The sequence below is a fragment of the Saccopteryx leptura genome, chromosome 2 (assembly GCF_036850995.1).
Source record: "Saccopteryx leptura isolate mSacLep1 chromosome 2, mSacLep1_pri_phased_curated, whole genome shotgun sequence".
Lineage (NCBI taxonomy): Eukaryota > Metazoa > Chordata > Mammalia > Chiroptera > Emballonuridae > Saccopteryx > Saccopteryx leptura.
In genome coordinates this window covers 265,080,959-265,100,783 of record NC_089504.1, presented here as the reverse complement: position 1 = coordinate 265,100,783, position 19,825 = coordinate 265,080,959, and the positions used below count along the sequence as shown (strand labels likewise).

Here is a 19,825-nt window from a genome sequence, read left to right as displayed (position 1 = left end):
CCTTTCTCTCTCTCTCTCTCTCTTCTCTCTCTAAAATGAATAAATAAAATCTAAAAAAATTTAAAAAAAATTAAAAAAAATCTTATTTAAAAATCATTTTAAAAAACTGCTCAGTAATAAGGAAATGAAACAACTGACTGATGACATATTACACAGCCATTAAAAACATTTAAAAAGTCTTTGTAATAACATAAGAAATTATTAATAATATAAATGAAAGGAAGATGAAAAGTTACACAGCATGATTCCAACTATTTTTTAAAAATCTGTAGAAGTATATCAAAAGAGTAATAATGTCTGTTTCTGGGAAGTAGGATTACAACATAATAATTTTTATATTTTTAATTTATATATTTATAATATTATATAATACAAAGTCTTATAATAAATAAGTAGATATATTTTGAAAAAGTTGCTAGTAAAATAATGTTCCTAAATCAGATGTTCTTCTGACTATTAAAAACTTACAAAGTACCTCTTTTGTCTCTAGGAATAACATCAGAAAATTCCAAGAGTATTGTCCTTCTTCATACTGCTGAGATGTAGCCAGATAAACTTTACTTACCCTGGCAAGAGTTTCTAGAGCTCCATGTTTCTGTGATCAAGTCCCAAAGAGGTAAAATTTCATATTCTTAAAGAAAGGCAAAAAGTTTTAACCGGTGGTATTTACCATCATGGACACCAAGAGCCATGACAACCCCAAGAAGAAACCCACACCCTCCCTTAATAGGAGGACTTCAGGGGACGACAACTACTTGTTGATAGAAGCTGTTAAACAAGAAGACGTGATGTTGGTGAAGCAATTGCTGGAAAGAGGGGCTGATGTCAATTTCCAGGAAGAGGATGGGGGTTGGTCCCCTTTGCATAATGCAGTACAAACTTGCAGGGAAGACATCGTGGATCTCCTGCTTCGTAGTGGTGCTGACCCTTTTCTGAAGAAGAAAAATGGGGCCACTCCCTTCATCATTGCTGGGATTGTGGGAGATGTGACGCTGCTCCGACTTTTCCTTTCCCTAGGTGCAGATATCAATGAGTGTGATCATAATGGCTTCACAGCTTTCATGGAAGCCGCTGTGTATGGTCGGGTTGACGCCTTAAAATTCTTGTGGGAGCTGGGAGCAGAGGTAGATTTGGGTCGAAAGACAATAGAAGATCAAAGGAAGCTTGGGAAAGGAGGGGCCACAGCTCTCATGGATGCTGCTGAAAAGGGACAGGTAGAAGTCTTGAGGCTCCTCCTTGAGGAGATGGAGGCCAATGTCAATGTCTGTGACAATATGGGCAGAAATGCTTTGATCCACGCTCTAGTGAAACCTGATAATAGTAATGTGGAGGCCATTACTCACCTTCTGTTGGACCATGGGGTTGATGTCAATGTGAGGGGAGAGAAAGGGAAGACGCCCCTGATTCTGGCCGTGGAAAAGAATCACTTGGCTTTGGTGCAGATGCTTCTGGAACAAGAACATATAGGCATCAATGACACAGACAGGGATGGCAAAACAGCACTGTGGTGGGCTGTCGACCTCAAACTGACGAAAATTGTCGAGTTGCTGTGTAACAAAGGAGCCAGCGCAGATTGTGGGAACATTGTCATGTTAGCGAAGCGCAGGTATCTTAACAATGACCTTGTTAACCTTCTTCGCTGTCACGGAGCCAGAGAGGATGCCCCCCCTCCTGCTGAAGACTGGAAGCCCCAGAGCTCACGTTGGGGGCCGGCCCTGAAACATCTCCATAGGATATACTCCCCTGTGATTGGCAAACTCAAGATTTTTATTGGGGAAAAATATAAAATTGCTGACACTTCAGAAGGGGGCATCTACCTGGGCTTCTACCAAGAGCAAGAGGTAGCGGTGAAGCGATTCTCCGAAGTCAGCACTCGTGGACAAAAGGAAGTCTCCTGTCTGCAGAGCATTCGAGCGAACAGTAACTTGGTGACATTGTACGGGACTGAGAGCGATGGGGTCTGTCTGAATGTGTGCATCTCCCTCTGCGAACGGACACTGGAGGAGCACTTGGGCAATCACGGCGGGGAGGCTGTGGAGAACAAGGAAGATGTGTTGGCCCGAGACATCCTCTTATCTATATTTAAGGCTGTTGTTGAGCTACATTTGTCATGTGGATACGCTCACCAGGATCTTCAGCCACGAAACATCTTGATAGGTGAGTCCCCAGTCGTCTCTTAGAAGTTGTGGGGTCTTTATTGACAAAAGGAAAGCATTTTCATTGCAGGTAGGAAAGGACTAGAGTAAATGTGGGTTATTCAGTTTGGGGGTTAATACAAGAAAGTCATAATTACAGTGCAGTCTTCCTGCTTCTGGTGATCACCCTTCCTCCTCATGGAGGTCGCGAATGCTAACGGATACCAGCTAACCTCACATTGCCTTTGGCAGATACAAATGTGAAGTATGTCTTAGATGGAGCCAGCTCCAGAAAGTTGGATTCCTAGAGTAGTCTTTAAGTTTGAGAACCCTGAAAGTGTGCTTCTTGAGACAGGGTGACAGTTATTGTGAAACTTAGTGGTAAAACTCAGTTCAAAAATGAGGATGTCAATCCTCAACACAGTGAAAGCAGTTCCTCCAAGCAGATGGAACAGTCAGCATCTACTAGTTCAAACCGAAAACAAAATAAATGAAAACAACATTAGGCGAAATAAGCAGAAGTGAATGGAAAGTCCGAGGAGTCAATATGGTGCCGTAGAAAATGCTTTGGCTTTAATTGCCTTTAGGGAGGCTTGAAACCTTGTCCTGCTACTTTATAGCTTTGTAACCTTGAACAAGTCACTTAATTCTATGAGCCTTGGTTTCCTCACTTGAGTCTGAAAATATCTCTTTCATATGGTTGTTATGAGGTCAAAAAGCAGATGTTAAATAGGCAAGGCACCTGTACATTGTAGGTGTGAACAAAGGTCAGGCACTCGTCTAGAAGCTAAGCAAACACCTAACAGATATGCATTGAGATTTAAACTCAGTGTAAGGGAACAGGGCAAAAGGAGGGTTCAGGTATGGAGAAGTAAGAATAGCATTTAAGGTCCTGGAGGAGGGAAATAGGTATACATAGGAATACAACTCTGCTTTGGCTTATAGTTTGAAGACAGGTGCTAGTGACAGTTCTTCCTGGTCTTAAGCAGCGTTGCCTGGGAGACTGACACGGGCCAGAAATATGTGCAGCTCTAACAAGAGAGTCAGATTCAGCCAAGGGCAAGGTCCTTCCAAATCTAACCACTGATCTGGATGTAAAAGGGTCATATATCATGTCCTAAAGAAAAACAACCTGTGACTATTTATTCTTTGGAATTTTTAGACCACTTCCTTCATTTTCAAGCTTGAACAATAAAAAATTGATTCTATTTCTGCCTCAAGGTGAACCTAACATATACTATAATTCATTTTCTATATCAAATCCCAAAAGTTTTAGGAAAGGATTTTTAAATGAATTCATAGCCAAGATCAAGATTAAAAATAAATAAATAAAAGATTTTTTGAACAAAATCTTTGAAGACCTCTAGAGAGCGTAAACATGGATAGGATGGGATTGAAGATCACAGGAGCCCAGGACAAATGCAGGGAGCCACTGGTAAATATCACTCACCAAAGTGGGAGCCGTGCAAAAACAGCATCTATCAAGAGCATAGAAGCCAGAAGCAGGAGAGGACAGAGGACCAGCTAACACACAGACTGATGCATCAGTGGAAACTGGGAAGATCAAATCCTGTGCACTCCTTCCCCTGGGACCAAGCATCTATGACAAGCATGTCTGTCTGTAGACAGGCTTTCTCCTTGAGGCATTGAGTGGTTAATATCTTAAGAGAAACAAAAAACAATTAAGCCCACAAGATTTCTGCCAAAGCACCCTATTAAGTGGCATGTGCCAAGTTTCACTGAATCCAATGCAAAGCAGAAGCTCTGACAACAGCCTCCATCCTTCCCCTCTGTTGGGTGGCATTAACAGAAGCAGCTCACAGGGCTTCAGGGATTCTCAGCTGCACAGTAGGGCTTACAGTAAAAAATCACTGAGGATATTTGAGTGCCAATACCATGAAAAAGATGCATGAAACAGAATTTACACCCAAGGAAGCATGGCAAACTCAGTTTCCTATGGCTGTTGAAACAGATGATCACAATCAATTGCTTAAAATAACAGAAACATATTCTCCCACAGTGTGGAGGCCACAAATTTCAGATCAGTTTTACTGGTCCCAAATCAGTTGTCAGCAGAGCCGAATTCCCTCTGGCAGCAATAAGAGGGACTCTTCCTTTTCTCTTCCAGCTTCTGGTGGTTGCTAGCATTCCTTGGCTTGTGGAGGCATCACTTTACTCTGCCTCTGTAGTCACATTATCTTCTCTTCTGCTGTCAAATCCCGCCCTGCCTCCCTTGTATAAGGATACATGTAACTACATTCAAGTTTCATCCTGATAACCCAGGATAATCTCTCCCATCTCAGAATTCTTAATCACGTCTACAAAGTCCCTATTTTGCTATATAAAGTAACATTTATGGTATGGATTCCAGGCTTGCACGAATAGGGTGCTGGTTGAATTTGTCTTCATCCTTTCCCACCTCCTGGCTTGGAAAAAATAAAATATAAGGCCTGTTATTTGGTAGATTCTTAATAGGTCAAATGATGTGCCCATGAGTGTTTTGAGAAGTAAACAGCCATGCAGATATAAGCTTTATTATTGCAAGATGATGGAGCACACATTGTGTTTTATATTTATCTAAATAAATTACCGCATGAAGAATGAGAATTTTTAATGCTCCTCTAAAACTATCCCTTAGATTCTAAGAATGCTGTTCGCCTGGCAGATTTTGATAAAAGCATCAAGTGGGCTGGAGAGCCAGAGCACATCCAGACAGATCTAGAGGTAATTTCTCTAGTCGGTTTACTTTTCCATCTTTCTGCTTCTTTACTCGTTCTTTACCTTATTTCCTATGGCTGATTAGAGGACGTAGCTATTTTAACCAGGAAGGAAATAACTTTCAAGCCACCCCCGTCCCCAGCGCTCACTGCTGTCACTGCCTTGCAGACAATGGCATTTTCCTGGGTTGGTGTGGACTGGTTGTCATTGTGGCTTCTTTCTGTGTCTATGGAGTTTTTTCTTTCTCCACTAGTGATGTAGCAAATGAATTGAACATGCCACGCCTTTTCTCAAATTACCTCTAAGAGGTATCCCCAAAACAGCTCCAAAGTTCCTGCAGGAGTCATTTTCTGCCCAAGGACAAGATAAATGAGATTTATTTTCCTGTTCCATCCAACTCTGAAGAGGGCCAGATACTAAGACCCTCTAAAGCAGTGGTCCCCAACCCCGGGCCGCGGACCGGTAGTGGTCCGTGGGCCATTTGGTACCGGTCCGCAGAGAAAGAATAAATAACTTACATTATTTCCGTTTTATTTATATTTAAGTCTGAACGATGTTTTATTTTTAAAAAATGACCAGATTCCCTCTGTTACATCCATCTAAGACTCACTCTTGATGCTTGTCTCGGTCACGTGATACATTTATCCGTCCCACCCTAAAGGCTGGTCCATGAAAATATTTTCTGACATTAAACCAGTCCGTGGCCCAAAAAAGGTTGGGGACCACTGCTCTAAAGCACCTGGGAGGGATCCCTAGCTCGAAACAGACTAAGCGCAGCCCAAAAGGTGAAGACCCTGAAATAACCAGTTCTGAGAAGAGGCAGAACCCGGTTCCTGCAGAATGAAGCCCCTCCCATTGGCTCCGACCTGGACAGGACAGGGTGCACCTAGAGAGCTCTCCTGGGTGTCGAGCTTTCAGTCCAATGGACAAGAGCTCTCCTTCCCTGGGTCTGGTCTTGCTGGTTCAGTGGCTCCAGATTTCAGCTCTTTCTCTGACTGGTATGTTGCTTGATGCAGGCTTTCCTATGCTGGCCTCCTTCTAGGCCTTTCCTCCCTGCCGTGGCCTAACCCCTGGGGCCATCACTGTATCCTGCTGGACCTGGACTGGCTCCTTCACCTGCTGCCTGACACAGTCCCCACCCAAAGTCCAAATTCTCACCTCCTGTCATTCCCCTTATTTAAAACCTCTTCTCTTTCTCCTGTTTATCTAACTTCTATAGATACTTTGAGGTCCAGCTCAAATCCCTCTTCCTCCAGGCAGTCTGCCCTGACAACTCAGGCCCAGGATTATCTTTTTCTCCTTATAATCCTTAACTGTGAGGACTGCATACTGCCTTGAAGAGTTTTCTATGCACAAACCTGTGTCTTCTCTCCCTAGCCAGCCTGTGGACTCCTCGGGATCCCTCCCATTTTCCAGTTGTCCCTAGCCTCATGACGTGCTTGAGGTCACCCAAATAGAGTGATAATTCATAAGGAACTTTGGTTTGATTGGTGGCTTTTGTGCAGGCCCTTGGACGGCTGGTCCTATATGTGGTAACGAGGGGAGACATCCCTTTTGAGACACTGAAGATTAAAAGTACTAAAGAGGTGATTAAACTTTCTCTAAATGAAGAAATTAAGGACCTCATTAAGAGCCTATGCCACCCTGGAGAAAATGTGACGAAGCATTTGAGTAACCTGTTGGGTCATCCTTTCTTTTGGAGTTGGGAGAGGTAAGTGAAACTTGAGTGTATGTCACAGGCTTCCAGAATGGAGACAGTAAACGTACTAGTCAGGGTTCCCTAGGGAAACAGAACCTATAGGAAATGTGTGTGTGTGTGTGTGTGTGTGTGTGTACACACACACACACACACACACACACACAACACTGGAGAGGACAATCTGCTTTACTGAGTCCACTGATTCAAATGCCAATCTCATCTGGAAACACCCTCCAGACACACCCAGAATAGTGTTTAATCTGGGCCCCCTGTGATCAGTCAAGTTAACATGTAAAATGAACCATCACAGTGAAGTGGTATGGGCAGAAGTCAGGCTGAGGATCAGCAGACCAAGTTTTCTTCTCAACTGGGCATGTCCTGGATGTGTGTCCTTGGAGTGGTGATTTAACCTCTCTGGGTTCTAGTTCTTCTTCTGAAGAATAGGAAGAGAAAGAGAGATGCCTCTCTCTCATCATGCAGAATTTTTAAAGACATAATTTTTACTACTTTTATTAAAAACCAAAATCTAATGGTTTTCTCTTTCTGGATAGAGTGGGAGGGATGGAATGTCCATAACTCTGTCATCCTCAGCCGCTACAGGACCCTTAGGGATGTGGGAAATGAATCCGACATCAAACTGGGAAAAAAGGACAGCTATATCCTCCAATTACTGGAGCCTACACCATCAAAAGAACATTACAGTTTTCACCAGTGGACTTCTAAGGTATGAACGATTCCTACTGTCTGGGAGTTATTCAGGAATTAGATGCTGTGTAATGTTTTATGATATGTTTTCAAACTTTTTAAATACTATTGCCTGGCCTGGCCCAATCAAGAAACAAAAGAGTGCCCTGGCCAGATAGCTCAGTTGGTTAGAGCATTGTCCCAAAACACAGAGGTAGCTGGTTCGATCCCCGGTTAGGGCACATATAGGAATAGCTCGATGTCCCTCTCTCTCTCTCTCTCCCCCCTCCTTTCTCTCCCGCTGAAATAACAAAGAATCAAAAATTAAAAAGAAAAAAGTGAAAGATGGAATTTCCTTTCTCTTCTTTCCCATCCTAATTCTCTCTTCCCTTCTGAGTCTCTGCTTCCCCTTCTAGACACCAAACCTTCTTGATAGACCCTATGTAGGCTCCTCTTTAGGATGGTCTTGTCCCAGCCCATCAGCCTTTTCCTTTTCTGTGGCTCTTTCCCTCAAGGCTTGTTCTCTGTGAAGGGCTTGGCTAATGACGCTGTCACCACGATGCTCTTCTACAAGCACTTTCCGTCCAAGGCCGCCGCTGCCTATGAGCAGCCCAGCTCTGAGGATCCACAGAACACACCTCCATTCTGCTCAAGAAAACGGACAATCTTTCATATTCCTCCTCTTCAAGAATAGGTCCACCAATCTAAATACAGCAGAATATCAAAATTAATCACCACCTTGATGTAGTCAGTACTACCAAAACTTTCATCATTATTAATGAGCATGCATCTATCAAGTACCAGGTAGTGGCTAGGCCCATGTGAGGTCATGGGTATACTAAGCAGAGTATGGTATGAGCCATGTGGGGCCTGGAGACCCACAGAAATGATGGCTGTGTGACCCATGCTGGGCGCCCAGACAAAGGTGCAAAGCATTATGGGAGAAACCATCATCCTGAGGTCTTTGACTGAGACCATCAGCTTCCATATCTTGGGCCGATCTAGGACTCTGTTTCTTTCATACCTCTTTGTTTCCAGGTCTCATTTTGCTTTCCTTTCCTTCACTTAACTCTAGATTACACATCCCGCCCATAAATGCTGGCTGGATGTTCATCTTTCCTGCTGTCTTGTAAATTCCATGAGGGCAGAGACTATCTGTTATCTTGTTCATTATTCTGTCCCTGGCATGGAGTAGGTGTGCCATGACTCTTTGCCAAACGAATATCTATAAAATGTCAGCTGAAACTTAAACTTGTAGAAATGGGGAAATTTGAAACCAGAGCAGATGACAGTAATAGGTAATGATCATGTTGTGCTGACTACATGGTGGCTATCGGCCTGAGGACTTGACGTCAGTTACCACAGTTAATCCTTATAACAACCTCTGAGGCAAATATCTCTGTTTTGCAAGTAGGCAGAATTAGGCACCATTTTTTCAAAGCCAGAGAAGCAGGAAGGGGCGCAGCAGGACTTGAAGCGGGGCAGTCTGGCTGCAGAGGTCACAGGCTCAAGCCACTCACTGCACAAAGCTATGATGCCATCGGGTCCACCCAGTCATTTAACTGCTGAGGAAACGGAAGCTCAGAGGAGCACCCCAAAATACCCGGGCCTGGAAAGCCAGAGATGAGCAGGGTGGGGAAGAAAACCCTGGTCTTTTGTTTCCCAGTTTATTGGTTGTTTTCTCTCAACTGCATTGACTTATATTGAATTTTTATTAACTTCAGGCTGTATCATTTAATTTCCATTTCAGACTTTTATTCTATTGATTTTAGTGACTGGCCCATTCTCATGGTCTTACAATCAGTTCTGGCAGCTCAGGTCCAGAGCCAAGGTTTCAGGTGTCTATTCCTGCCTCCTTTCAACAGGCTGTCCCACCCTACCCTACCCTGCCGCAGCCACGGGGGCTGCACACTTCCGACACCTGGGCAATCTCCGCGGATCTTCTCTAGTCTTGGTCCAGTCACCGGTCACTCTCCCGACGGGACCTACGGCTTCATGGTTGTTGGGTCTTGTTCCCTTACTACAAACTCTTTCTTTTTTTTTTTTGTATTTTTCTGAAGCTGGAAACGGAGAGAGACAGTAAGACAGACTCCCGCATGCGCCCGACCAGGATCCACCCGGCACACCCACCAGGGGTGACGCTCTGCCCACCAGGGGGCGATGCTCTGCCCCTCCGGGGCATCGCTCTGCCGCGATCAGAGCCACTCTAGCGCCTGGGGCAGAGGCCAAGGAGCCATCCCCAGCGCCCAGGCCATCTTTGCTCCAATGGAGCCTTGGCTGCAGGAGGGGAAGAGAGAGACAGAGAGGAAGGAGGGGGAGGGTGGAGAAGCAAATGGGCGCTTCTCCTATGTGCCCTGGCTGGGAATCGAACCCGGGTCCCCTGCACGCCAGGCCGACACTCTACCACTGAGCCAACCGGCCAGGGCCTACAAACTCTTTCTGGACGCGAAGCCATCTGTAAGGTGTCAGCACAAAGAGGAAGGCTTTAATATGATGGAAGTTGCCTTGGGATACTTAGAGGCCAGGAGAAACATGTAACCCTGTTGGACATAGAATTAAAAAGAGAAGAAAACAAAACCCCACTGCAATGGCTTTGGCCATGGCTGCCAGTCTCAGTTTCCACCTGGAGGACATGTGATCATGTGTGAATTTGCAAGGGTGGCCACAGGGTAAAGATACAGTTGAGTACAATGGGCCCATTTCCTAGTATAGTGGCCAAAGATGTTCTAAAGCTAAACCATGCTTTAATGTATTTCATTTTCTATGAAAACAATTTACTTGGAAAACAGACAGACACATTTATTTATTTATTTATTTATTTATTTTTTTCATTTTTCTGAAGCTGTAAACAGGGAGAGACAGTCAGACAGTCAGACAGACTCCCGCATGCGCCCGACCGGGATCCACCCGGCACACCCACCATGGGGCGACGCTCTCCCCACCAGGGGGTGATGCTCTGACCATCCTGGGCGTCGCCATGTTGCGACCAGAGCCACTCTAGCGCCTGAGGCAGAGGCCACAGAGCCATCCCCAGCGCCCGGGCCATCTTTGCTCCAATGGAGCCTTGGCTGCGGGAGGGGAAGAGAGAGACAGAGAGGAAAGCGCGGTGGAGGGGTGGAGAAGCAAATGGGCGCTTCTCCTGTGTGCCCTGGCCGGGAATCGAACCCGGGTCCTCTGCACGCTAGGCCGACGCTCTACCGCTGAGCCAACTGGCCAGGGCCCAGACAGACACATTTAAAGTAACTGGTCATCCCACATCCAAACACAATAACAGCATTGCTTTTTTAATTAGTAGTAATTTTGATGTATATTCAAATTTGTATTTTGCCTTTTTGTATCCCAGCAGGATTTATTTTGTGTTGTTACCACATTTTTTGTGTAATTTTTTTTAATCTTTTTTAGATTGACAAATATGTTATGGGAAAAATGAATGCCTTTTATACAAAAAAAGGCAAAAAAGGCAAAAGATATCAGGATTCTGTGGGTGATCTGCTAAAGTTCATCCGGAATTTGGGGGAACACATAAATGAAGAAAAGAACAAAGAGTAAGTATTGTTTTCATTCCTGTAAGTCACAGAGGAAATGAGGAAGATTTAAAAATCCAGTTCTAAATTTGTATCTGCTTATGTGATGGGAAGAACAAAGTTAATGTTGCTGAAAGAAAAGCAACTCCTCCCCTCTGCTTGGACAAGAGCCATCACAAGGGTCTTAATGTGAGGGAGTGGACGTGACCAGCAGGTTCTCATCTTTCTTTGTAACTTTTGCGGAGTCCCACTGAACAGAAGTCTAGTGACTCCCACGTGTGAAGAAGTGCAGGGCTCTGCTCAGCTGGGTAAAGTGAATGGAACCTAATAAAAGTTTAGAAAGTAGCCCCATGTTAGTAAATAAGCTCTTGCTGCCAAAAACATTCGCTGCAAACTTATTGGGGAAAAAAAGCTTGCAGTTTCTAGGGCTCTTTTGGATCTTGGAAATATAGATGAGGGATTGGGGAATTGTATTCTGTCTATTGTATAGATCAGTGGTCCCCAACCTTTTTTGGGCCACGGACTGATTTAATGTCAGAAAATATTTTCATGGACTGGCCTTTAGGGTGGGATGGATAAATGCACATAATAAAATTATGTGACTGGCGTAAATACTGTGGTATTTTTAAATATAATTGTTGAACTTACAAGACAAGTGTTAAGAGTGAGTCTTAGACGGATGTAACAGAGGGAATCTGATCATTTTTTAAAAATAAAACATCATTCAGACTTAAATATAAATAAAACGGAAATAATGTAAGTTATTTATTCTTTCTCTGTGGACCGGTACCAAGTGGCCCACGGACCACTACCTGTCCGCGGCCCCAGGTGTTGGGGACCACTGGTATAGATGATAAAACTGAAGTTCACAGACAGTGCGTTGTTAAAGTTCACACAGTGAATTGAAGAGTCAGGAGATGACTCTTGCTCTGTCAGATTCCCAAGTCCTTATTCATTCTGCTCTAGAAATCAAGGGAGCACAGTGATCTCCTGACCAAATGCTATAAAGGGGGAAGAATTTGGGGCACACGTGCCAAAATATTTACATTTCATTTCAGTATGAAGGAGATAATTCAAGACCCTGCCCAGTATTTTCAGAAGACATTCCCTGAGCTGGTCATCTATGTCTATACGAAGCTACAGAACACAGAATATGCAAGACATTTTCCCAAATCTCACAATGCATTCGAGCCTTGCTGTGGTAGGGGTGATGGTGGCCCACAGGCTGGGCAGTTCTGAGTGCTGGCCAAGTCTTCCGAGTTCAATGAGGTTCTTATTAGCTGTGAGATCCTGAGCAAGTCACGACTCTCTGGGCCTCTTAACTAACTTGGTTGCATGTGAGGGATGAGTTGGATGGCTGATGTCAATTCCTGGCAACATGGATTCCCTATAGGTTTATTACAAACAAACAAACAAACAAAAAAGTATATGCTTAAATTACGCTGGTGCTTTTTTTGGCTAAAGGTTAGAGGCAGGAGCTGGAAGGGTATCCTGCTGATTCCTCTGTTGCTCTGAAGAGTAAGTGCCTAGATCCCTAACACTGTATGTTTGACATCAGTTACCTTATGTGATTATCCCAATGATCTTGCAACATGGGTTAAATATCCCCATTAAAGAACTGATGAACTTGAGACTCAAAAGAGTTTGAATTACTTGCCCCAGATCATACAACTTGTACAGCGTGCTGTATAAACACATGTGGTGTTGTTACCTCTCTTGAGCACCTTAGAACTTCATTACTAGCCCAGGGCTCATCTGGATGAAACCTAAAAAGAATATGTCAAAGGAGATCTAGGTGGCTCATTCATTCATTCATTCATTCATTCATTCGTTCGTTCATTCACTCATTCTTTATTGACCAAAGTATAAGTCAAGGCTCTAATTTTTGCATGAATTTCATTCCTTTTAGAACCACCTACACTAGTTTTCTATGACTTTAAGGCAGTAGCACTAAGCTGCGGAAATTTTGCCTCTCGGGAACCATTTGATAGAGCCTGGAAGTTTTTGGTTGTCATAGCTAGGGGGTAGGGAGTGTTATTGGCACCTAGTAGAGGTCAGGGATACTGTCAAATGTTCTACAATGCACACACAGCATAGCCCCCACAACAAAGAATTATCCAGCCTAAAATACCAGTGGTACTGAGGTTGAGAAACTGTGCCTTAAAGGTTGGGATACTTATGAACTGGCTCAGGGCCCGGGACCATGGAGTGTGTGGACCATATCACACAGGAGTGACTTGGATTTGTTTTTTGCTTTTGGACCCATAGTGATCCAATTCCAGTGTCCCCTCCTCAGAAGTCCTCTGAACACCCTCACTTTCCACAGCCCAGTCTGAGTGTGCCTTCTGACTCCTTGGCACCCAGACCACATCAGAGCGTGGGTAAAGCCCATTCACAGATGCGACACTGATGTGACGTGCTCAGTGATTGGCCTGGTGCTGCCCAGCCAGTGGTAAGGCCGGGGCCTTTCCCTACTTCAGCTAAGATTCTTGTGTATTATGGGATGGGAAGTAAACCAAAAACAGAGCAAAATAAATAGCATTAGATTTTTTTTTAATAGATGAGGTGGGTCAAAAATAACCAGAATTAAAATAAACTTGAACTTGAAGACATAAACCAATTTTTAGGTGGCTCAGTGGATAAAGTGTCACCCTAGAGCATCAGAGGTTACAGGTTCAATCCCCAGTCAGGGCACATAAGAGAAGCAACCAATGAGTGCACAGCTAAATGGAACAACTAAGTGAAATGAGTTGATGCTCCTCTATCTCTCTCTCCCTTCTCTCTATCTCTGAAATCAAATCAATAGAAAAATTTTTCTAAGAAGACATAAACCAGTTCTTTTATAAGAGTAGTAAAATTTATTATAAGAACGTTGATAGTAGTGTCTTGTTAAAAAATCTGATTTTTATTACTTGGTAAATAAGACTATGGAGTATCAGAAATAGAAAACAGTTATACTCTCATTGTGATAATAAACTTTAAATTTCCATATTCCATCTCAGACTTTGTTTACATGCATAGGAAAATTTGCATAATTTATACCCTAGTGTATTATTTCATTCTGATTCTGCTCTTTTACTTATTATATTAAAAATATAATGCTATATTTATTTATTGTAATTATTTTAAATGACTGTAAAATGGTCTATCAAGTTAAAATGGCAAAGATCATTGAAACATTTCCTTTTGGCTTATTTTTAGTTTGCTTTCTCTTAGTAATATGAATAACACTCCAAGGACCTACTTTAAGCATACAATGTCATCCTTTTATGAATAAAAAAATTATAGTTGGTATTTGGAATATATGAGATGTGTGTGTGTGTGTATTAAATTTTAGTTTATTGCAGAGGAAGAAAATAAATGCCACCATGTAATCCCAATACTTAGAATAACTGCTGTTAAACTTTCAGTTTTTAAAGATACATATTCATGACATAATTATGTTAATAACCATTGGGACTTAAATATATATGCTATTAATAATAGTAATAGAAAACTAGACAAAGAAGAACTAATGAAGTCCTAAGTAAGCAGAAAAATATAAATAATAAGAATCAAGGCAAGAATCAATGAAATTGAAAACAGAAAACCAACAGAGAAAAATATTTTAAATCAGCTAAGGCTGATTCTTTAAAAAGAACCATGATATCAATAAGTGTCTAGCTAGGCCACTAAGAGAAACAGAGAGAGAACACAAATTATTAATACCAGAAATGACAGCGGGACATCAGTATAGATCCCATGGACCTGAAAGGATAAGGGATAGTATGGACAACTCTATGCCATAAATTTGATAACCTAGACGAAACGGACCAATTTCCTAAAAAACACAGTTTCCCAGTATTCGTTCAAGAGGAAATAAAAAATCTAAATAGGTCTATATCTGGCTAAGAAAATTCAATAAATATTTAATAACCTTCCAAAACAAATCATCAGGCCTAGAAGGCTCTCTATTGAATTCTACCAAACATTTAAGGAATGTGGGGTTTTTTCTTGCAATGTTTTTGTCTGAATTTGGTATACAGGAATGCTGGCCTTATAGAATGAATTAAGAAGCATTCCCTCTGCTTTTAGCTTCTGAAAGAGATTGAAGGGAACTGGTATGTTTGGTAGAATTCAACAGGAACCTATCTGGGCCCAATGATGTCTGTTTTGGAAGGTTATTAAAGGAAAACCAGAAAGAGAAGAAACAAAATAAATATTTGAAGCATAATGACTGAGAATTTCACCCAAATTCATGCTAGGTACCAAACCACAGGTCCAGGAAGCTTAGAGAACCCCAAGAAGAATGACTGTCATGTCATACTTAAACTGCAGAATATCAAAGGCAAACAAAATCTTGACAGAAGCCAGAGGAATAAAATGCTTTATCTATAGAGAAACACAGATAAGAATTACATTTGACTTCTCAGAAACTATGCAAGCAAGAAGAGACCTGACCTCTCTATACCTACATTACCTTGCCTATAAAACAAGTCTCACCATTCTCCTCCCTCCTGTCACATAGTAAGTGCTCAATAAGGGATCACAAATATCTGAAAGCATCTGTCAGGGGCTCAGGGAGTGCCTGTAATGGAAGAGGAGGAAATCTTATTACCTCCTATTCATTGTAGATATATAACTCCTCCAAGTGACTATGTATATGTTAGGAATTAAATTGATTTGTGGATGACCTGGCCACTCAATCCCCAATGAATCATGGATCTTGTTGGAGGAAATGCATTCAGAAATTTCTTGGGAATTAACTGTTCAACTATATCACTACTGGTTTGGCACGCACTTTACATTTTGGGAAGTTTAGGGAAAAGGTGGGAAGAATGACAGCAACTAATGTTCCTGCCCCTGACTCTATTCCTGGCCCCGTGCTGGGCACTGGGCCTCTGTTTTCTCTTTCATCTTCTCCAAACAACTCCAGGGGATAGAGACTTTCATCTAAGTTTCACTCACAAGGGGCTTTGGACTCATGGAGGTTAAGTAAATTGCTGACAATCACAAAGTTACTAAGGAGTGAAGACGGGATTTACCACCAGCTTGCCTCCTGGAAAATTTGGTTCTGAGAGCAACATATTGTTTCTTGTGCCCTTCTCTTTAAGAAGACAGGAGGCCCACAGCTCATGAATGCAGACATCCTTTATTCAGGTAGATGCTCTGCAGCCCTGGTTGAGGTGTGGGGGTGGGGGACGGGCGCCCCCTCCTCTGTGCCAACACCTGATCAGTCGGAGGCCCTCCAACTGAAGGTCCGCCGTCTTATCTCACTTCCGTAGGAAGAAGGGAGGTTTCATGCCGCCCCCTGAACCACGTCCTGAAAAGGCTCCTGAAGGTGGAAGGCTGGTCTCACTCAGTCTCTCTTGTTTCGTTGTCCTCTGCCTCTTTCTGTCACTCTTTAGTCTGAACGGGTTAGACGAGCTTCCTCATAAACCAGAAAGTTCTTCAAGCATTGAGAATGACTGGAACAACAACAAAAAAAAATTCATCAGAACAGTTAGATATTTCTTCTTTATCGTGCAAAATCACACTAACTGTGAAGTCAGCGTCACTAAGCAGAAGGTCAGCACTGACATCACCTGCAAATTCTGTGTTCCTCACCGCACCCCCCAGCACCTAGCACGGTTCATTCACTCGTCTCTTCTCTGCGAATTTACGGGTGACTCTCAATTTCACATCACCGTGGTTGGTGTTGGAGGTACTAAGAAAAGGAGGATGAGGTCTTAACCTTACAAAAGTATATAGGCTAGTAGGTGAGGCCCATATACAAACAGGTGTCTCCAAAGAGTGGAAAAAATATGTTGCGGAGACAAAGAGGAGATGAAGAAAGGAGAGACGAGACAACCAGGAGGTGTCATGCTGTGGTTCTTTTATCCCCAGGTGGAGAAGAGAGGGCAGGGCCTTTTGGACAGCTCTGCTGCTGGAGAATGGAGTGCATGAGAGGGAGAGGCGAGACATGAACCTGGAAACCTAGGCTGGGTCAAATGTCCAGTCTTGCATGGGCCGCTAAGGAGTTGAGGCTTTTACAATCAAGCAAAGAAAGGCTGACGGCCAGTAAGGACACTAGACCTCAGTGCTATCATTGTAACGGCTGAATCCTGCCAACAACCTGAATAAGCAAGGAAACAGACCCACCCCCAGATTTCCTGAAAGGGGTCCAGTCCGCCAATAACTTGACATTAGCCCCATGCATCCCTGGTCACACTTCTCTGACCTACAGAATTATGTGATAGTCCTTTTGTGTTGTTTTAAGCCACTAAGATTCTGCTCATTGTTTATGGTAACAATAGAAAACTAATACAGGGCCCAGAATAGGCCAGCTGCTTCCCCTCCTTCCATGGCCCTTTCTTTAGATGTCTGTGACCCCATTGGGTCTATTGTTGGGGTTCTCGTCTTCCCCTCCCATATTTTTTGTCTAAGGGAGACCCAGGACCCAGATCTAATTTCAAGGGGAAAGAAAAATTGTAAGTTTGTTTGCTCCATATAGTATTAAAAATTTTTTAAATTTCTCATTCTTCTTTCTCTCTTTTTCCTCTCTCTTTCCATCCTTTCCTCCCTCCCTCCTTTCTTTTATTTCTTTCTTTTTTTTCTTTTTTCTAAATAAGCAGCTCTGGAAACTCTGGCTTGGCTGGCCAGCTGGAGCAAACTGGCACTGTCCCCTTTGAGATATGTTCTCCAGGTCACTATAGTCTCTACCACGCCGTTCTCACTCATCGGTTGCTTGCTTTTCTCCTTTATAATACCTGTCTGCATTTTATAGGTGACTGGTTCTCTGACACCAGTCTAAATCTGGTGTTTGAACACGCCAGATCTGGGATCGTTGAGGTGAGATGGTGTAAAGGGACCAATGAAAGCGATCCTCAAGACTCAAAGAGCAGAGCTTTCTTCTATTTGGTGTGGTCCTACTAAGTATCCCGAGGCCTCTAGTCACATCTGCCGGTGGCCTTCCTGAATCTGTCATAATCACAGCCCCCACCATGAGAATGATCTCATGGTCTCTGTTTGTGAGCCCTGTCCGGACATCGCAACATTTTTCATCCTTGAGAAAAGTCTAGGAAATCAAGGACATCAGCAAAGCAGGACACACCCGGGAAGTTTGGAAGGACTCCCCATTAAACTTTCTAGTCTCTCCTTGTCCTGCAGCCATGGAGTCAATGCTCTGGTCTCTCCTCATTAGCTCAGATGATGAGCCCATTTATAACAACCTGACTATTGTGTTACCCCCCATTTGCTTAGAGGACAGGAAAAGAGCCTAGTCACCTTAAATTATAGTACTAAGTTAGGCCTTTAGGTCAAACATTTTCCAGGGAGTCTCTTTATCTATTAATTGGCAAATGAACAGAACTCTGGGGAAGGACTCTTTTTGTGCATGGAAACTTGTATAGATGGTGACCCCAGAATGAGAAGCAGCCAAAGACTCAGAAGTGGGGTATCCTAGTCTAGACTCTGCATTTACTACTTCGTGACCTTGGGAAAGTCATTGACCTCCTGTGTGTGTCACCTTCTCTCCGGTGGTTAAAAAAGTAATGAAATCTGATATGGTTACTCACAGGGCTCTGAGGACATGCGGGGACAATGGATGGATGTCATTGTCCAAATGGGAGATCCTCTCATGACAAGACCCCATCTGTCACTGCCAATAACAACAGCACCTTGCTTTCTAGGGCATTTAATGCCATCTATATACATTTGGCTCAGGACTCTCCGACAACCTGGAGCCAGGGATTCTCAAAGCTGTACCGGTGCAGAACAAGACTGGAACACAGGTCGCCTTACCCACTGTGGTCTGGTCCCCCGTCATGTCTGGGCTGTCACCCTATCGATCTTTTCCAGGGCAGATGGTGCCAGGACACTTCATTGCTGGCCAGAAAAGGTCCTGCCAGTGTCCCGAGGCTTCTGAGAGACGATGTGCCTCTGGTAGGGGCCTGACTAGATTATTTCTTCTCCTTTTTGATGATGGATAACTTTTGTCTTAGGGAAGAGAGAAGAATGGCTGGTTATCATGGTGGCCGTAGGGTGTTGTACTCTCAGCCAGTCTGTTGCTGTCATTCCTTTTAGGAATGGCAACGGCCCAAACCAAAACCCTTTGTCTTCAGGATAGGTCCCCTCCCCATCCTCATTCTCACCTTCATCCCCAAGAGCTTATAATCTCTGAAGACATGCACTGCCTTTCTGAGCAAAGAGCTCCAAAGTACTGGCTTATCTTCCAGGCACCAGCGCTGGCCAGTAATACCCGGGAAGCTCAGAGCCCCTGCTGGACTTGCGGCAGGTCTGAGAAGGTGGGACGGCTGGCGAGGAAACAAGGCCCGCCATTCATAGAGCCTGCTGTCTGTCACCCTGACCTGCAAGCAGCTCTTTGGCATTGGGTTTTATGAACCCCTGGGGGTTCTCCTAGAGCCCTAACTTAGCACCCATCCCACTCTGATAATTTTACAGAAGGGAGGCTGATCAGATTTCAGCAGGCTCACATCCTTTCTGTTCTCATCGCCAATGTCCTGCCAAGCAAAAGAACAGCGCCCCTTCCTTTCCCGTGGGATGCTCCTGGCCCCGGAGGGCTGGGATACTAGGGAAGCTGGCAATAAAAGACCACCTGGGGGCCCTGGCCGTTTGGCTCAGTGGTAGAGCGTCGGCCTGGCGTGCGGGGTACCCGGGTTCGATTCCCGGCCAGGGCACATAGGAGAAGTGCCCATTTGCTTCTCCACACCCCCCCCCCCTCCTTCCTCTCTGTCTCTCTCTTCCCCTCCCGCAGCCAAGGCTCCATTGGAGCAAAGATGGGCCGGGCCCTGGGGATGGCTCCTTGGCCTCTGCCCCAGGCGCTAGAGTGGCTCTGGTCGCGGCAGAGCGACGCCCCAGAGGGGCAGAGCATCGCCCCTGGTGGGCGTGCCGGGTGGATCCTGGTCGGGCGCATGCGGGAGTCTATCTGACTGTCTCTCCCCGTTTCCAGCTTCAGAAAAATACAAAAAAAAAAAAAAAAAAAAAAAAAGACCACCTGGAGCCTCTTCTTCCAGCAACTGTGGTTCTACCAGAAGGTGGTTTGGGGGCTTTGACTTTCTAAAGTCTCTGTCCTAATGAGGTGGGTG

The 19,825-nt window shown here is 44.0% G+C and overlaps 3 protein-coding genes across 3 annotated transcripts in view; 1 reads left to right on the top strand and 2 right to left on the bottom strand.

Moving 5' to 3' along the window:
• The window catches only part of NPL (N-acetylneuraminate pyruvate lyase), a 182,937-nt gene extending 180,268 nt beyond the window's left edge, over positions 1-2,669 (bottom strand). Inside the window, exon 1 of the mRNA XM_066361698.1 lies at positions 2,666-2,669. The gene's annotated coding sequence lies outside the window, so the exon portion shown is untranslated. The remainder of the gene's footprint in view (positions 1-2,665) is intronic.
• RNASEL (ribonuclease L) overlaps positions 1-14,027 on the top strand; it is a 15,560-nt gene extending 1,533 nt beyond the window's left edge. The window contains exons 2-7 of the mRNA XM_066361697.1: positions 491-2,157; positions 4,774-4,859; positions 6,359-6,564; positions 7,144-7,276; positions 10,639-10,781; positions 11,819-14,027. Coding sequence (XP_066217794.1) covers positions 675-2,157; positions 4,774-4,859; positions 6,359-6,564; positions 7,144-7,276; positions 10,639-10,781; positions 11,819-11,999 — 2,232 coding nt within the window. The 5' untranslated portion in view covers positions 491-674 and the 3' untranslated portion in view covers positions 12,000-14,027. The remainder of the gene's footprint in view (positions 1-490; positions 2,158-4,773; positions 4,860-6,358; positions 6,565-7,143; positions 7,277-10,638; positions 10,782-11,818) is intronic.
• A 4,652-nt stretch (positions 14,028-18,679) lies between these two features.
• The window catches only part of RGSL1 (regulator of G protein signaling like 1), a 38,593-nt gene continuing 37,447 nt past the window's right edge, over positions 18,680-19,825 (bottom strand). The window contains exon 21 of the mRNA XM_066363877.1: positions 18,680-18,716. Coding sequence (XP_066219974.1) covers positions 18,680-18,716 — 37 coding nt within the window. The remainder of the gene's footprint in view (positions 18,717-19,825) is intronic.